The 18920-nt window shown below is 43.6% G+C and overlaps 1 protein-coding gene across 1 annotated transcript in view; it reads left to right on the top strand.

Annotated features, from left to right (window-relative positions):
* ABTB2 (ankyrin repeat and BTB (POZ) domain containing 2) overlaps positions 1–18665 on the top strand; it is a gene marked incomplete at its 5' end in the record, with an annotated part of 48707 nt that extends 30042 nt beyond the window's left edge. Inside the window, 13 exons of the mRNA XM_010296831.1 lie at positions 1948–2113; positions 5538–5627; positions 6074–6175; positions 8241–8337; positions 9486–9621; positions 11438–11664; positions 12465–12643; positions 13557–13662; positions 13778–13880; positions 14492–14582; positions 16345–16413; positions 16965–17078; positions 18468–18665. Coding sequence (XP_010295133.1) covers positions 1948–2113; positions 5538–5627; positions 6074–6175; positions 8241–8337; positions 9486–9621; positions 11438–11664; positions 12465–12643; positions 13557–13662; positions 13778–13880; positions 14492–14582; positions 16345–16413; positions 16965–17078; positions 18468–18665 — 1678 coding nt within the window. The remainder of the gene's footprint in view (positions 1–1947; positions 2114–5537; positions 5628–6073; positions 6176–8240; positions 8338–9485; positions 9622–11437; positions 11665–12464; positions 12644–13556; positions 13663–13777; positions 13881–14491; positions 14583–16344; positions 16414–16964; positions 17079–18467) is intronic.
* Positions 18666–18920: the final 255 nt, after the last annotated feature.

Below are 18920 nucleotides of genomic sequence, written 5' to 3'. Positions count from 1 at the left end.
TATTTTCTGAGGTTCACTGGATTTTAAGTGATGTCATTTTATGTCACTTTTTTTACATAGGATTTTTCTTCTTCTCCTTTTTCTTCTTCTTATTATATAAAGTCATTGTATCATAATCCACATAATATTGTAGCATCATGATACTGTACCAATTACCTTAGTAGAACAAGATTATTAATTGACTAGCCTAGCTCTAGGATTTATATAAGCTTAGCATTTTGCCTTAGTGTCCTCTTGTGCTCTGTACTGTATGTGTCCTAACCTAGTATCTGGGTACTTCAGAGAGTTTGTCTTCTGATACATAGTTGTGCTCAGCTACCTTGGAGACACATTTTATTTGCAGATATCTTTCCAAGGAGCTAGTGACTCCAAGACTGTCACTTGGCTTCCCTGCTGACTGTTCCCCAGATTGTACCCTGATGTAGTTCCTTTCTGAAAGCAGCTGAGATGCTGGTTTCCCCTGTACGATGTGACCGGTCACCAGGCTGTGGAGGGTTCTTTGTTAACTCAGCATATTGTTCATAGCATCTGCTCACCATTTGTCATCCACCATCAATGCAAGTTCGGAAGCATTAGAAAATGACCAGCTGAATTAAAACGTGAATAAGATTTGTTTTGAATCTACTACGTGAAGTGATGAGTGTTTTACTTATCTGGCAGGCTGTACAAAGTTTCCAGAAGAGGTTAGACTTGTTGAAAGAATCTCATTTTTCAAAGGAACTTGGCAGGCTGATATCTCACTTACTGAGAGTTTGCACAAGAGCCTGTGTTGAATACCAGACAACTAGTAGAAAAGGCATTCGCCCTGAAATAACATCAAAGGGCTGACCATGTCGGTGCCCAGCTGAGATGGGAAACACCTCTGCTTTGGCAGTGTTTCTTCAGTGAAGGAGATACACTACCAGGTTTGGAATTCAGAAGTATCTGAGCAGATAACCAGAGGATTTACAGTAAACCCTGGGCTCCTTCCAAATGACATAAAGGTCCTTTGATAGTCATCTAAAGGATAAGGATTTAATAGAGCCTCATAGAAATGTTAACACACTTCCTTTTATTGAGGTGTTGGAAAAGAGTTGAGAATGTTCCACTACCTAAATTTGATTTTGATTTTTTTTTTCTTTTTTTTTTTTTTTAATTTTAATTTTTTTCCCTCAGAATAGAATAATTATCTTCTTTCAGAAATGCCTTTTATTTCAAAATAATAGCTAGTCTGGTAGACAGACAGCATAATTGTTTCATTCTAGAACTACACTGGTATTTTATTATATGCACTTACTCTCCACCTCTTTCTCCGCCTTGCAATATGTTTTTATAGATGTTTGATGGACTACCCTTTAACAAGCAGGAAAATACAAATATGATATACAAAATACATCAAGCTAATTATGTAAAGCAACTGGGTTTTGGTGGGTTTTTTTGTGAGAAGCAGAACGAAAGAAACCTTTGTAGGTTTGCAGCCTGTGACTCTGGCCCCAGCACAATAACCTCGCTGTTGCAGTAACCCTGGTTGCTCAGTGCCCGTTACGGTACGGGCATATTCCGGCATCCCCTTTCTGTTTTGCCGGACAAGATGTAGAAGAAGTGGTGCCTGGCCCAGAGCTACCCTTGTAGTGAGGGGCTGGGTGGAAAACACCACTCTTGGCAAGGAATAAGGACCTCTTCCTGCCTTTCCCTCAGAGGAGGGGACGGATGAGGTTTCTCTACTTGGACACCATTTTAAACTTTTTTCCCAATGTTTACGTGAAATTACTGTATTTCTCTAAAAACTAAAACTTCTATCTCCAGTATGAGTGAAGCTAGCCAGATTTTTCAGAAATTATTACACAGTGGGGAAGCTCTAAGATAGGTAAAACCATGGAAATTCGTAAGCCTGATTTCTGTAGGAGATGGGGACAAAAAAAAAAAAAAAAAAGAAAAAGAATGCAGAAACTATTTTGTCTTTCACAGACCTGAATGCTGCTTTAGTTCATTCCGGAGACTGGATGCTAAGGCTGCTACTGAAAAATTCCAGCAGGATCTGGGTTTCCGAATGCTAAACTGTGGAAGGACAGATCTGATCAACCAAGCAATCGATGCACTGGGACCTGACGGGGTTAACACCATGGATGATCAGGTATGCCATATAACCACACACACACACAAATTCTTTGCATGAACAAATTGCGTGTTCCTTTCCATGTAGCAAATCATCAGTACACGAGGTCGTAAGTGTTAGTTGCCTCTCCAAAGCTTTTCTAATTCTAGCTTGTATTTTAGTCTGAAAATGTATCCCTTAAAAAACAAAAAAATAACTCTGCAAAAGCCAGCCAAAGCCTAGAGTGAATTGTTTCTTTATCAGCTGGAATGTAGGTCTGTTCCGTGGATGGCCTGTCTAAGGCACTGATGGGGGACAGGTTAATACGCTAGCTGCGAATGGCAAGTGTGATGTTGCCTTAATGCTAAGACAATGTCAAAACAAAGTGGTGTTTGCCGGTGACACTCTATCTGGTTCAACAACCCAAATGCAGTCTGGGTCAGTGATGAGTGACCAAAAGGTGTTACTGTCTGATGGCTTTCAGGCGCGAAGAGAGTTACATGTTCTCAGCACGGTCTGACGTATAAGAAGCAGCACCGAGAACCCCAGTGGCATTGATATCAGTCAGTATTAGCGTTGTTGTAAGTCCATCATGCTGATGTGTCTATTTTTTTCATTTTTACCTATTCCCTGCTCTGCTACATGGAACCATAGGGGGTTGGTAGTCTGGGGAGTCTTCAGTTGCTTCTGCTTATGCTGTCAGTCCCATCAAGAGAGCAGTCTGTTCTCCAGGGCATCATTCAATGCATTGAATTAGCTTTTAATTAAAAAAAAAAAACCAAAACAAAACCACCAACAAAAACCCTACGTCCTCCTACAACTAAACACTCATTATAGCTGTCACAGCAATGAGAATGAGCTGTCATGTTTCAGAAACAATAGGATATTTATCAGTAGGAAGGAATTACATTTCAGTAGAGAGGTTTTCTCAGACAGAATTTTACTGCAGTAGCATTTTGGACCAAATTCTGAAACATTTTCCATGGTACATTCCACCATCCTGCAATTTTAAAGGAAGTGTGAATGTATACACACATACAAGCAGAAACTAATGCTGCACAAGCTTCTATCTAGGTATGTATTTGCCTTATTTACAATCGAGGAGCTTTCTGGTCACAGAGGTAGTGTATCACATCATAGGTCCCGTTGATATTGACTTTATTAAAGTGACAAAGGTGGCAGATTTATATTACAAAGGTCTGCCACTTGCTGTATCTATTTTTTTCATAAGTTTTTGCAGTTCTTTTTTATGTAGCCCTGAGGCCTTTTTCTCTCTCAAATACAGATTATTTTGCATTGTGAACCTTACTATCCTAACACCAAAGACACTCTTGCCGTCACGTCTCACTACGGGATGTTTTTTACCTCTCTTCAGCCAGCCAGCAAACTGGGAGCTGTTTGGCTTTTTTATGCATAAAGACCCTGCGCTCTGTAAGCAACTCATTGGAAAGTTTGAGGAGTTTCTACTGTCACTTATTTATGGTCTCACTGTCATCCTGTTGATGTCATCCTCAAGCCAGTCCTACCATGAACAGGGGGATTGTAGCATGCTGGCAGCTCTGTCGTCTTTGCAGAATGCTGCTCCCATGTCTCAAAGCAGTGTTTCGGCACTGACCAAGGAGAGCGAGACAGGTTCCCTCTGGAGGCTTTGTTGCTCTGAGATTCTCCACTGAAGTGACTCTGGAGCAACTCATCTCTGCAGCTAAGCAAATGTCCTCCATTGCACTACCAATCCCAGATAGAGTTAAATCCAAACTAGCAGTGACTCTGCCATAGCTGGAATACGGAAGCAAATCAGAACTTTGCAGCCAGCTTGTTTTGCCCTTCCTGTGATGGAATAAGCCAAAGCCAGTAATACCCAAACCTGGGCAAACTGACTTAGGCAGGGCACCAGAAAGCAGGCCTCCATGTCCTGTCGTAGGGTAGAACATTGAACACTGGCACCTGGTGAGCTCAGTCCATATACCTGGATTTCTGTTGGTCTTGATGAGTCTTTGTAACACACTGCACAGTAGGCAGGCACCTCTGAGGCATCGCAAATGGGTGTGACCATCTCTCACCTGACAAGTACAGCAAAAGTTTTGTTGCAAATCCTACAACAGACAGAACTGTTGGATTAATTTAACATACAGGCTTTAGATCCAGGTTCAGATTTTGACCACTCCTAGAATGTGTGAGTATGTCCAATGCTGAGGTGTGTGTTCAGAACCAGTTCTACATGTACGTGTGTGGAGATGTTTTCAGAGAGAAGGAGAAAATTCAGAACATATCTTCAGAAACTTGAGTCTGGAGCAGGACACTCTATTCACTTCTAGTGGGGACCAAGCAGCACTCATTTCACAGGATTTGGGGTGTTTAGGAAAACAATCTCTTCTTCCCTTTGCATGCTGAGGAACAAGCAGGGAATGCAAAACTGATACTAAAAATAAAAATTAAAAAAAAAGAAAAAGAAAAAATGAAAGGTAAGGTAAATCTATACAAACCTGGTAGACATGCAACCCTGACTGTGGCAGTAAATATGTGCTTGTGCCTGCAGACCCAAGTACTGAATTCTCAGTTAAGCTTACTTGTCTATAATGAGTGGATCCTCCCAAGCCCCCCAAAAGCCAAACCCTCCTCCTGAAACATCTTTGCAAATGTAACTGCCTCAAATGCTGGAAGATTGGAATTGTGGCTGTTTTGAAAAGACACATTTGCAGATACAAGATCAGAACTCCTCTGTGTGAGATGTAATCTGTTTTACGATACTCGTCCGTCTCTAAAGATGAAGCTGTGTTACGACACAATGAGCAGCAGAGGTGCTGCCTGTGAAAAATTCAAACACAATAATTAAGGAGGGGGGGGGAAAGCCGTAGGACCTGAGCAGAAGTGGATTTTACTAGGCCATGTCCTTTCTGTCCTTGGCTACTTCTGGAATGAACTCCGTAAGTAAGGCTCATTTCTCTCATAATTCAGCTCTGAGCCGTCATGGTTTACTGGTTAAGTAGAGAGAGTGGGAAAGATTTATGGAATTGAAATGCTGAAATGTTGTGGCAAATAGGATTTTAGCAGTGGGGATAAGTTGCCAAATAATTAATCTTGTGTATTTTTGTGCTGTTTTCTGTTTTCGGTTCATCTGGCTACAAATGATCCAAGAAATGGTATTTCTTTTTTGGCATCCTTGAGAAAGCTCAAGAATTGTGGACAATACACGGCTGGGATTTTCAGTCATCCCTTTTGTATTCTTTCAGCCTTGTCCCTTGATGTTTTGTCCTCATCATTTTCCAGTACTAGTACATTGTGCCCACTCAGCATAAAAAACAAAATGTTTTGAACATACGTGCATGCTGTCCCTACACATGTGCACACACATGTGTACACACACCCTCTTACGTACGTTAAGATTCAAACTCACCATGTCCGTGACAGTTTCACTGTTGACAGGTATAGAAAAATAACTTTTTTTTTTTCCTTCTTCCTGAAGGGTATGACCCCACTAATGTACGCCTGTGCTGCTGGAGATGAAGCCATGGTCCAAATGCTTATAGATGCTGGAGCAAATTTAGATATACCAGTGAGTAATGGAGGACCTTCACCTCATAATTATTCATCTGTAAATTAACAGGAGCAGTTATGAAATCTTTCCTAGCAACTGAAGGATTCATTTCTGGAAGCCTTGGAGCAAAGCACTTCTTTTAGAAAGCATTGCTTCAGGGATTTGGGAGGGGGACAAAAACCTTCAAAACATCTTGGAGCAGCACTCTAAGCGGCTCCGATTGGCCTTGGCAAGTCTAATAGGCTTGGTGGGGATACAGGCACCTCCCTCCTGAAAGAGCTGCCATCAGGAGAAACCAGTAAGCCCATTAAAAAGGCCCAGGGGACTGGGGCAGAGTGAGTAGTGCTGGTAGTGTTCTCTAAATGCCATTAAGTTACGAATAAAAAGCCAGTTATGTACAAGTCTGAAGGTTATGGCAGACAGATACTGGAATGGTTAATAACTACCTGGTTTCTTTCTCCCAGGTTCCCAGTACCTCTCCACGCTACCCTTCAGTCCATCCCGACAGCCGGCACTGGACTGCCCTTACCTTTGCTGTGTTACATGGGCACATCTCTGTTGTTCAGGTAAGCGGAGGAAATCCCCCGGCTGGGAATCTTTACGGGAGACACAGAGGGACTAAAGTCAGGCTTCCTGAGCACGGGCCCATCACAGGCTCCATGTGCAGTTTTGTGGAAGCCTTCTAAAAAAACAGTGAAAAATTGCATGTTTTGAAAATGAGGAGAATGCAACCAATGCTTTTCTGGGGGAACTGTGGATTGATTTGACATAATTCCTATCAAGGCCTTGGTAACAAAACACGGTATGTTTCCTTATTTTTCTTTGGTTTCAGTATTGGTCCAAGGCTTACCACTTCCAGAACAATGCTGCACAATCATTTCTTTGGTCTTAGATAAACTAGTGCTTCATGTGGAGTGGGTACAGGTAGACTGGTTGATCAGGATGCTTTCTGACATTGGATGTTAATTAGTTTATGCATTTACATGTGCAAAAATTAAGTGTACGCTGATTTCTGCTCTAATGGCAGCAAAGCATCTGTAACTTTATAATCCTTGAGAATTGTGTGAACAAGACTTAAGCCGTTGTGGGAGCTGAGCCTTTCACATCCTCCTTGCTCCCTTTTCTGGGGAATTAATGCAAAGGACAGCAGAACAGGGTGGAGTCCTGCTGGAAACCCCACCTAAACTTCAAGAGGAATTCAAAACCGATCACAGCAGATATTAAATTTCAGCAATTGACTTTACCTTCTGCTCAAAGGGGAAAAAAAAATTATGTAAGCAAATGGAGGCTGCACACACTCATTTTTTGTTTGTGTACACTTATAAATAATTACAAAGATTAGATTCCACCTGGCATTGCCAGGGCAGCCTTTGGTATTACAAAGGTTGGACAGCCTTAATTTACACGTGAGATAACAGCGTGATTCTCCCAGGAGATGTAGCCAAGTGTATCAAAGCTCCTGTTGGACTGTATTACCCACAATGTTTGTTCCTTTTATTTTGGTTAAAATTTCTAAAGATTACATAAATTTTTTTTCATTTGACAACTATTATTAAAAGGGTAGATGTCAGCTTTTGCTGAAAGCGGTATATAAAATCACCTTTCCAGTTAAGGTCTACCATGTGATACTTGCATGGAATAGCTGGCATCTCAAGAGAGAAACAAACCAGCAGTCATGCTCTGCAAAAGGTTTTATAGTAAAAATGTGAATGTATATGCTGTTGTGCCAAGGTCACCACTACTTGGGGATGGCCAAAACTCTTACAACTGTGACAATGTTGTACGATACAGCCAACTGGACTCCTACATGCAGTGGAAGAACCTCTGCTGCTGCAGCAGGCATGTGCTGTGATGCACACACAGGCAGGGCTCATCCTCCCTGCCATGGGAGAGGGGCAGCATCCATCGGTCTGCAGCTGCGGGCGGTGCTCTGGGTGCCCTGACGGTGCCTGCCAGCCCTACCTGGCTGTAAAAGGTCCCCATCATCTTGTCACCTTCTCCCCTTCGTCTGGGAGGGGGGCAATTTCACGGGCGAGCAGCTCGGTGCATTCAGTGAAGGCAGGTTCTGTACGTGGCAAATCACTGCAGCTGCCAGGGCCCCCTTACGCAGGCTCACGGGGCCTGAGAGACCAAGAGGTATGTCTGGCCTCCAGGGCTAATTCCCTGAAGGAACCCCATTTCCTGAGCACAGCGTGAAACTAAATAAGATGGACTTCCTGCGCTGAAGAGAAGCTCTGATTGCAATGCTCCTTGGGGTTGGGAAATTAGCAATTGCAAAACCATGTTCATTAAAGGAGATTAAAAAAAAATCTCACAAACCAAGTAGGTGATGTTCTCCAAGCTGCCAGCTGAGCACCTTTCCAGCATAAACTCACTACTGAAAGCACGGTATAGCAAAAGAAAATCAGAAAACTCTAAATTGACATTCATGTGGAGACTTTAGCCCTAGGCTGAGTGAGGAAACGCAAGAGAAATTTGCCTTGTAATAGATATTTTGCTTTAGCCTTTGAGATGGTCCCTTTGTGTGCATGCACTCTTCACTGTGAATCTGCTGGTTTTCCTTTCTAACACACAGCCGCTTCTGCTCTGTCTTTCTGAATTGCTCTTTTCTCATCTCCTTGTCTCTTGCAGCTGCTCTTGGATGCTGGTGCCCATGTTGAGGGCTCTGCTGTTAACAGTGGAGAAGACAACTACGCTGAGACTCCTCTTCAGCTGGCTTCAGCAGCAGGTAAGCTCTGTGCAGCCTCAGCATGCTCTGTCTCTTGCTACCCCAGAATAACCACAACCAGTTCACATGTGGGTCCGGTGTCCGTTAGAGGTGCTAGGAGTCGCTTGGCACTGCATTCTAAGGTACTGTGGGTACAGTAAAGGTATCAAATAGGTAGCACGGTGAGATGGATACTAAAAAGTCAGCATTTTTTTCATTTCTAAAACCCCATCTGGGTTGGTAGTGACTAACAGTCGTCGTCATGTGGCCAGAGCTTGATGGGCACTAAATGAGCGTCTGCTTTTGTAACTAGTACTGCCACTTGCCTTCTGCCAGCGGCCTCCATAGTAAAGCTGACTGAAAAAACTCCTTTGCACAGGGTGCTGTCAAGAAACATAAACCAGCTACTGTCTAGTCTAGGCATGTCATGGATTTAAATAACTTCCAGATGTAAAAATTAACAAGTTTAAATTCAGCCTGGGGAAAAATAACTGCTATATAAATAAATTTGTTTTATTAATTTATTAAATACATGTAAAATTCTGCATTTCTTCTACCTGTCATGAGAAGAGTTTAGCATTCTGTGAACAAGTCTGTACTAGCCTAAAAATACCTCTGTTTTCAACACTTTTCACCTCACACTGTTTTTACTTCCCCCCGCCCCCCCCATTTCTGCTTCATTTTTGTGCATTTATGAAGATGAGTCTCTGGCTTGCTCTGCTCCAAGCTTTATTGAAGGGATAAAAAAAACGGCCTCCTCCCCTCACAATGACAGGTACTCATTGTGTGGGGTCTCTTGCCCCCACTCAGTACTACATGCAATGAAAACAGTGGAATGGAGGCCTGGCTGAACATGGACTGCAGCAATACGCTTGTCTAGTTAAGCTGGTTGCATACATCTCTGCTGGTGTGTATTGAAAGCACCAGACCAGTTTAATTGTCTTTTCATTCTACCTTTACCTAGTTGTGCGTTATTTAAGTGCTTTCTTGTTCATTTTCTCTCTCCGAGATGTTTCAAAGACTAATGCATGCTTGCAGGATGCTCTGAAAGCCTTAGTGGGTAGCATAAAAGTTGCTGGTCCAGTGTCTGTTACCAGTCCCATGTTACATGCTTTCAAAGGGGTCATAGACATGGAATCATGGCTATGTTTCTGTCAATTTTTCCCTAGGGAACTATGAGTTGGTCAGCTTGTTGCTAAGTAGGGGTGCTGATCCGCTCCTGAGTATGCTGGAAGTCAACGGTATGTCTTCATCGCTTCATGAAGATATGAATTGCTTCAGTCATTCAGCTGCACATGGGCACAGGTAAAGCTCCGTTCATGTTCAGAACAGGGCTTTTTTGCCTAAGGCTATCACTGTAGGTATTCCTTTGTGACTTCATATTACATGTCTTATACCCAAATCCCTGGCTCTGAAGTTCAGAAGATAGTGTTAAGACTCTCCTGATAGCAAAAAAAGTTTTTTAGTGCCGTGCAGTTTCTCAGTCTGTTCTGATTCGGGTGGAGGTAGTGCCTTTCGAGCGGTTTGGGGAACTGAAAGATTCTTTAAACTGGTAGTCGCTCTCTTTTACATCCCTTCGAGAAAAAAATATGCAAGACTTTCATTATTCAGCAACTATAACTTTGATAAAAGAAAGGCACAAAATGCAACAGAAGGACTTTTGTTTGCTCTTTGCTTAATTCTCTCACTTGCTGGTCTAACTCTGCAGCATTAAGAGCTGGTTCTAGGCCATACATGAGCAGGCTTACGTTCAACCTATGGGTAGGTTATGAGACAGAATCTAATCATGTTAAGGTGGCAAAAACAATCTGCAGCAGAATTTGGTTGACTGCATCTCTGGTTTTTGAGTAGTCAACAAAGAGATCAGTCATTAAAACACTGAAAAGCTAGACTGGGCTTTCCAACCCTGTTTTCAGGGTAGTTTTTTAGAAGTAAGATATTACTTACAAACTCCTCCAGAAAGCCTTCTGTTCCCAGAAGAACCGTTCGTGTAACAAGCCAATTAAAACAGCCCTAAAACCGCCCATGTAGATGGGCTGGGAGATACCCACAGGGTCGTACAGCTGGCCCTTCTAGTAGCACGTCAAATAGTAGCTACCTTGCTTGAACGGTGCTTTACAGTGGTGCCAGAACGGCACCTCCAGGTACATCGCACATCTGGGTACACCATGGAAAATATCCCAAGCTCAAATGAGGCCCAACTCTGCAAAGCTGGAACAGCCTAATGCAGTAATTTACAGTCTAAAACTACACAGACACTGCTCTGTTCCCAATTCTGTTCCCCTCCCACAATCTTCTTCTACACCTAACTGTGCAGACTGTGAAATTCAAGGCTTATTCTCCCATCGGATAGGGCACAGGGTGATCCTAAAGCACTAAATTAACATTTTTTTAGTCCTGCTGAGTAGTGTGGGTGCAAAGAGAGCACCAGCTAGTGGCAACTGAGGGTCACAGCTGACTACTGGGGTGGGCTTGCTGGGAGGGGAATGTCTGTTGCAGATGGCTCCAGCTGGCTGTAGGGACACCAGTGATGCAAGCTTTCTAAACTGGCTGGATGCAAACAAGAAAGCCTCTTTCTTGCAACTGCTGTGTCAAATTCCAAACCAAAAAAATTCTCCCTGGATTTAGTGATGCAGAACTGTCATTTTTTATGGTTTCTATTTACCGATACAGGAAGAGCCTCTGACTAAAACAATGCTAACCATGCTTGAAGCTGGTCATTTGGGAACAACAAGGGTTCTAACAGATACTCTCTGGTAAAGCTTACTTCAGAGCTTAAGATATTACCACACTCAGGGCTGGCAGAAGGAAGTGTGCTTCTATGCCAAAGTACAGACTGCAGTAAGAAAGTTTGCCCTAACACTCTGAAATATGCCCTGGTACCACTAAAGCACAGGAGGATATCCCATTCTTTGGCCCTTGCTCCCAGGGCATGAATTTCTAGCACGTGGGATAGGGAAGGCTGAGTATTTTAAATGCTGCTCCATCTCTGCCAGCTGTCTATCTTTTGGAAGGAAATTACTATTTACAAAGCCAGACCTCTAAACCCAAATCACCACAGGCCTCTCTGAATTGTTGACATTTCATTTATTAATAAGTGATATCTCTTCTTCCTCCTCAGGAACGTTTTGCGCAAGCTCCTGACCCAGCCCCAGCAACTGAAGGGAGATGTCCTCTCACTGGAGGAGATTTTAGCTGAGGGAGTGGAGAGCGACACCTCCAGCCAGGGCAGCTCCAGCGAGGGGCAAGTCAGGCTTTGTAAAACAAGAATGAAGGCTCTGCAGGAGGCTATGTATTACAGTGCTGAGCACGGCTATGTAGACATCACCATGGAGCTCAGGGCACTCGGTAAGGTGTTTTCTTTATTATTTTAAGCCTTGTTCATGTTTAAGGCATGAAAAGCTTTTTCCACTGCCCCTTTCACTTGGAGAAGGATCTGTAACCCCAACTGCAAAGCTAGCCTGAGCTTATGGAAATTAGCTGTGTAATTTAATAAACAGCAGTGTTTAAGACTCCTCACAAATTCTTTCAAACTCCCAGCAATCTAGAAAGTCCCTCACTTTTGGCTGGATCCTCTGTTCCCAGGTATCAAAAGCAAGAGGCCTGTCTTTTCCTCAGATACTCTGACACCTAAAATTCAGTGTTTAAAGAGGCTGGTCTCAAAAACAAAGATAACATCAGAGATTAAATGGTTTAAGGTGATGAAAGAACAGATTTGATCTAAAGGTAGGAAAGAGAAGCTTTGAAGCTTGTGTGTCTAGATTGTTAGAGGTAACCAGGAGAAAAGACCTCACACCACGGTTGCATAGGGTTATGTATTCTTACAAGTTCGGTTCAAATTTATTTTGTAGTTCTGACTCGTCATGAAGCCAAATACACGGCAGGGAGGCTCTGGTCCTTAACAGTCAGCAGAAAGTTCCAACGTATGGTCCCGGTCCCAATCCTTTGCTGTTGTAGAGAAGTCACTTAATCTGTCACTGACCCAGTTCAGTCATCTTTAATATCAAGACAAAAATGTATCTGCTGTTAGGATGTATGTAAAGATCTACTTCCATGCCACTAAGTGTTAGTAATAGCAGGAGAACTATCTACTCACAGGTACTTGAGGAAATCATCATCTTTCACTGTCCTTTTTGCTGTGGCTACAGGAGTCCCATGGAAGCTCCACGTGTGGATCGAGTCACTACGGACAACCTTCTACCAGTCTCGTTACTCAGTCGTACAGACCCTCTTACGGGAATTTGTCACCATTAAGGAAGAGGACTATAATGAAGAACTGGTTAATGAAGGGTTGCAGCTCATGTTTGATATCCTCAAAACCAGCAAAGTAATTATTAGTTCTGTAACAACATCAAAATCAAGTGTTTGTTTTTTGCCATTGTAGAAGGTAGTGTACAACAAGAAGAAATGAATGCCTGTGCAAAGCCCCTAAGGAGTTATGGTATGAAAACGGCCCTGATGGCTTTTATCTAAATTCACAAACAACCCACAAAAGCAGTCCTCACAGTAAAGACACCACTTTCAACAGAAGTGAAAGCCATTCTGTTAACGTCCCGTTCAGCAAGTGGCTTTTGGAACCATGTGAATGTAAGAGGAAGAGTTACCAGTACGGTACTGGGCAATCCAGGTTCTCTCACTAGTAGCTTTTAGGAGTTTTCCGAACAATGCTTTTGTTCGGCAACATTTTCCTGCGACCTTTTTCTTTTATTTAAAGGCTGCCTTTGACTGTTCTTTCCTTGCTTTTCAAGGCATGTCTAGAACAGATTTGATCCATGGTACATACTTTCCCATTTTGCAGAGAAGTTCACCCAGTTTCCTACCATGTTCTCTTCCAAGAGGCTGCTGCCAGCCTTCTGCCTGTAGAAGGGCTACATTTGACATGCACAGACAGGGAAAGCCGAGTGCATACAGCTCTTGACACCTCCATAATTGGTCACTACAACATACATTGTAACTGTCCTTTTAATTAAAAGCAAGATATCTAAGCAGCTAACTAAAAACAGTTGCAAACGAGGACCCAGGACTTGATACCTGACAATGAACTGATCGCATTAATCAAGTCTTGCCGAGAGCATTCTGTCAGAGCATACTTGTTCAGACCACACGCTTGTCCCTCCGTTTGGAGGTTATTTTTGTAGGGTGCAGTTGCTCTAAGCCTCAAGTGAACTGTTACACAGCATGTTTGAAACCTGCTCAGTACAAGGTGCCGACTGATGATACCTGTTCCGTCCTCCTTACAGAATGATTCTATCAATCAGCAGCTTGCATCCATCTTCACCCACTGCTACGGCAGCAGTCCAATACCCAGCATTCCTGAAATCCGAAAGACACTGCCAGCTCGGCTAGGTAAGATGCTCACCTAAACGCTGAAGTTCTTGTGATTTTTTTTTTTTGTTAAAGCATCCACAGTTTCAAAAAAGCATTCATCCTCTCCATCTTTTTTTTTTCCTTACCCTAACAGATCCTCACTTTCTAAACAATAAAGAAATGTCTGATGTAACTTTCTTAGTAGAAGGAAAGCTGTTTTACGCACACAAGGTCCTGCTGGTTACTGCGTCTAACAGGTGAGTCGCTTTCCACAGCTAAGTGTTAAAGGAAGGTTTGGCCTTTAGTCCCTCACTGGCGTGACCAACTCTCATTCACTCACAGCAGTAAGGCAGCTGCTAAGAATACGACTACAGACCATAATTCAGGCCTGCAGGACCCAAGCCACATCATCTTTGCTACTGTTAAGAATAGTAGGAGAGGAAAGAGTTTTTCTAGCCACTTCTAGTATGTGTTAGAGATTCCCAGAGCTCTGCTGACTAACTAACCAGTAGCTATCCCTACAAACACTGGCAGTAGTTGGAGCGTGCGTATCGAGCCATTCACCGCCTTCCCGTTCTGCCTCACAGAGTTCACTAGCTAGAGCTACCCTTGCTCCAGCTTTCCTGGAAATCTCACCCCTGACCTGGTACACTTGCAGTTTGCAATTAATATGGGGTGGGATTAGATCACACCAAAGCAATTTACAGGTTAAGTTGTCCCTGAAGTTCTAAACTAATTGTCATTAAATGGAAAGAAATGTTTCAATTTTCAACTTGCAAACAAGGACAAGGAAGGGTCTTTATTTTCCCCTTGTCTAAGCTGTTTGTATGTGGAGCACTAATACAGAAATCTATTAAACCATTCTCAGGTTTAAGACATTAATGACCAATAAAACAGAACACGACAGCCATGGCAGCAAGACTGTTGAAATCAGCGATATGAAATACAGTATTTTCAAGGTATGTAAACTTGCTCTACCTTTCTTTTACTCTTTTCCCCTTCTGACTGACTTGGAAGCTAAGAGGGCCAAGGCTTAATATCACAGGTAATTTACAATTTGACACGCCTGTATTTCAGGAGTATGCCGATCTTTATCAAAACCTTTCAGCTAGGACCAACCTTAAAACAGAAACCTCCAGCCCATAATCTTATTTTCTTACTAGGCAGCTGACTCATCCATAAAGCAGGAGAAACTAGTTTTCTACTGAAAGTGGTTTTGTACTTTTAAGACACCATTTTCATGCTGTGCTAAGCAAAAAGTAAACTTATTTACTGCACGTAGACTGACAGGCTTTGTATTAATTCAGGTGGGATGATCAGAAATCAGTGGTGTCCCTTTCAAGAAAGGCTCAAAATTGAGAATTGCATTTTGCTGTCATGACATTTCCATATTTAATGGACCTAAGGAGAGAAAGTAGGTTACTTAACAGACACCCAAGGTAAAAAAACCAAGTCAGTGAAATGTGACAGTTGAGTTATTCCAGCCTTCCAGCTCTGCTTTTCAAGTTTGGAAGAAAGGTGTACAGAACAGGTTGTGTAACGGTTTCACTACAGGGTTGAGGCTTTTCCTTTCTTTATAAGCAAACAAAACAGTAAAGCTGTCAGTCAGCAGTACTGCCATCGTGCGCAGAGGGAATGAGGGTGACCATAAGAACATCTTTGTTCTACTTGAAAGGGGCTATACGGGTTTTGTGTGGGCTAGATGACACCCAAATATTGCAGCTCAAGCCATGACAGAAAAAAGAAAATGTAATTGAGTATATTGAAACAAGCCTCTTTATCTTTAGAAACCTTTTGATGTAGAAATGTTAAACTTTTGCTTCACTGGGGAGAGGAACAAATCAAAAAGAGTGAAAGCAGAGAAATACTTCATGGAATTAAACAAGCTGATGGTAAATAAAATCAAATGAGTTAAGGAGATGATGCCATTCTACAGTAATCTCATAGTTACAGTGCGTAGAGAATGCTGAGCCACCAGCGGTCTATGTTCTGCTCACAGCTCTGCTGGAAAGCAGCTTTGCTCCCCTGTAATACTGTTATACAAATAAGACTATCTTCAAAGTAGAAGCTTAGTTTTGTTACCACTACTGTTAGAAATGGGAAGCACCGCATGCACTCCCCCCACCTGCTTATACGGCACCCAGGACACTGGAATGACTTCTCTTTCCAACCCCAAATCTAGTCGTTCCCTAGATAAGACTGTACTGGTTTAACTGGGGGTATGCACGTGTAGATCAAAGAGCAGAAGCTGCCTCTTGCTCTCCCTGCAAACAATTAGGCCTTTTCCTCTGGCCCTGATGGGGGGGCTGGAAGCTGATTAGAAGCACAGCAGGGGAAGCAAGTGGCTGGGAGGTCCCCGAGTCACACATGCTCATGGCGTGGCAGTTTCAGCGCTCCGGCTAGCTGGCAGCTCTGCATGTGACCAGCCTGCAAGGCTTTCCAAAGCCGGATCCGAGGAACCGTTTTACAAGGACATTCACGTCGCTCAGAGACACACTGTCACCCTCGGCCTAAAATCCTCAGCGGGGCCCTTTTCAGAGCCCGAGGAAGAAAAGAGTATTAGAAAGCAGCAGATTGCAACACTAGAAAGAATCCAGCAGTGGAGGCGAGAGCCAGCATCCCAGGCGATTCCCGTCTGCTCAGGAAGGGGAGCTCAGCTATTCACAGCCTCTTGTGACTTCAGTGATAACAGCTTCATGCCTGGCCTTCTTCCCATTGCAGATGCTGATGCAGTATTTATACTATGGAGGAACAGAATCTATGGAAATTCCCACCACTGATATCTTAGAGGTGAGTGTGTTCTTCTAAGTCTTGCCAAGTGCACTGGGGCACAAACAGAGCTTGAAAGGCAAAATCCAGGAGTTAACAGCAAGCTTCCAATCCAGGAGTGTACTTAACACTTCAAAATGAGCTTAAAGTTTCAAACTAAAGTTTTCAAAGACTAAGAGCACTCCCCTGTTACAAATAGGCCCTTCTACAATAATGCTGCTCAATCACAAGTAGTCTGGTGAAATTAAAATTTGCAGCTAAAGCCTACACACAGCCTTTCCCCCCTCCCTTTTTTTTTTGTGGAGAGGGGGCTTTGAGCAGTCTAGAGCTCTTACGTCATGGTGACAGAAGGTAGCGTAAATGCACTTCCTGCGGGAGGAGCAAGCCTTTGCTAAGAGCGGAAAGCTGTCTGCCGCTTTAGCTAGGCATTTCTGCTCTTTCATGAGGACTCTGCCATTAAAACAAGGAGTCAGAGATTGTTCAGAGAGGAAATCATCAGCTCTGCCCGTGTCCCTTCCCTAAAAGCCTTTCAAGGCTCATGATCTCAAATAGCTTCTCTCTTGTTCCGATAGCTGTTGTCAGCTGCCAGCCTGTTTCAACTGGATGGCCTCCAGAGACACTGTGAAATCCTCTGTGCCCAGACGATCAGCATGGAGAACTCTGTTAACATCTACAAATATGCAAAGGTATATGCCAAACTGCCTTATTCAAGAGCCACAGTGAAACAGCATGCATTCTTTCCGCAGTCTCGTTTTGGTAACTAAATACAATGGGCACAGAGCGGGCACCTGCTATGCTGGTAACTCTACCCTAACCGCAGCCGCAAGTGAGATGTGTTCATGTTCCAGTCTGTAAAGTCCTGCACAGCCCCAGTGTGTTTCCTTGTCTAAAGCAATCATGTCAGAAATGGACGCAAGATCCGTACAGAGCAGGGGAGAGGTGTCTTAGCAGGCTGATGCAGCAATGTCATCCAGCAAAGCCCAAGAGATTCAAATCCTCAGAGCAGCAGGGGCAATTGATCATAGCACAGCAACTAAGAAGTAAACCCTTTCCTAGCGCTCTTACTGCTGAAATACACTCTTTACAGCTCCAGAACTAGCATATACTCTGTTGTGTGACATAGATATTCACCTCTAGAGCAAATGAGCCATGTTATCAGTTAAATCATGGAGAAACACCTTGCCATTCCCAGAAGGTTGCAGGGTCAGACCCCTTAAAGACAAAGCAGAAAGACTACACAAAGGGCTGGTAATGATGTGCATGCTTACGTTGTGTGTAGCATCGCACTGATCCTTTTCGATTCCTGACTCTCACACTGGGACCTTTTTTTCCATGGAACTTGGGCAGGTTTCTTTCAGGACCTAAAATTTAACAGTATTGCAGTGGTAGAGGGGGCAGGGAACATGCTGGCCTTTAGTTAACTTTTCCTTAAATTACTATTTGCACAAAGTTCCCAGAAACAGAGTATGTGTGTGCACAGTGCTTCTTAATACTGAACTTGAGTTTCATTATTCTCCTATTATTAAGCTTCCCCCGCTGGTTCTGAAGCAAAGGAAAACAGATCGCAGCCAGAAATCCATGTAACGTGTTTTAGAAGTGCAACATCCCTGTTTTCCTATAGTCAGCTCCTTTTTCGAGGAGTTAGGCTCACATCCTGTGAATGATACTCTTATTGCCACGAGCTGTGCATGCCATCTGGCAGCGCAGCATTTTATGTTGCAGCACACAAACTCCCCGCCTGCACAGCTAACCAGGTATCCTGGCCACTTCATCAGCCAGCTGCTCTGCTGCTTTAAGAGGGAGAGACTGGAGCACAGGCCAGTGGCCCTGCCCACAGCAGGCCAGCAGGGAAGGAATTAAAAAAGCTTGAATGAGCTCCCTGCTCACACCTGTGCCTGCAAAAAGCACCAAAAGAAATTATCAGCCATCACAGGTCCTACCTTCAGTGCTTTTTCCCCGTTATTACCATCCTCCTTTTTCTGGCTTAGAAAGCATTGAAGGGAGAAGTGGCTCAGGCATGCCCTTTAGGTCTGTAACACACAGAAAAGGCTAATTTATCTTCCTCTCTCCTGCAGATTCACAACGCACCTGAACTAGCCTCTTTTTGTGAGGGCTTCTTCCTCAAACACATGAGCTCCCTTCTAGAGCAGGACTCATTCAAACAGCTGATCTACAGCAGGAACAGCAAAGTGCAAGGCCTGGACCCTCTGCGGGACTTGCAGACAGCCCTGGCCGGCCGCCTGCACTCCGTGTACGTCACCTCCAGGGTGTGAGGCAGGAAGAAGGCAGCGGCAGGAGCGCTGGTTCAAACTGTATGGGGATGCACCATCAGGCAAAGCTGCGGCTTTGCTGTTTGCCTTCTGGATCTTGCTGAAAGTCCCCTACAACAGCTACCCCCTTAGGCAAGGGTGCTGTGCCCCGTCCCACTGACGGAAGGGGAGCTGGCTTCTCTGTGCTACTACTGTCACAGCGCAAACAAGAACTGAGGATGCACGCGAAGAACCTGAACCAATGAGAAGATCAACGCT

This window comes from Phaethon lepturus, unplaced genomic scaffold, assembly GCF_000687285.1.
Source record: "Phaethon lepturus isolate BGI_N335 unplaced genomic scaffold, ASM68728v1 scaffold20821, whole genome shotgun sequence".
Lineage (NCBI taxonomy): Eukaryota > Metazoa > Chordata > Aves > Phaethontiformes > Phaethontidae > Phaethon > Phaethon lepturus.
This window is presented reverse-complemented; position numbering and strand designations above follow the sequence as displayed.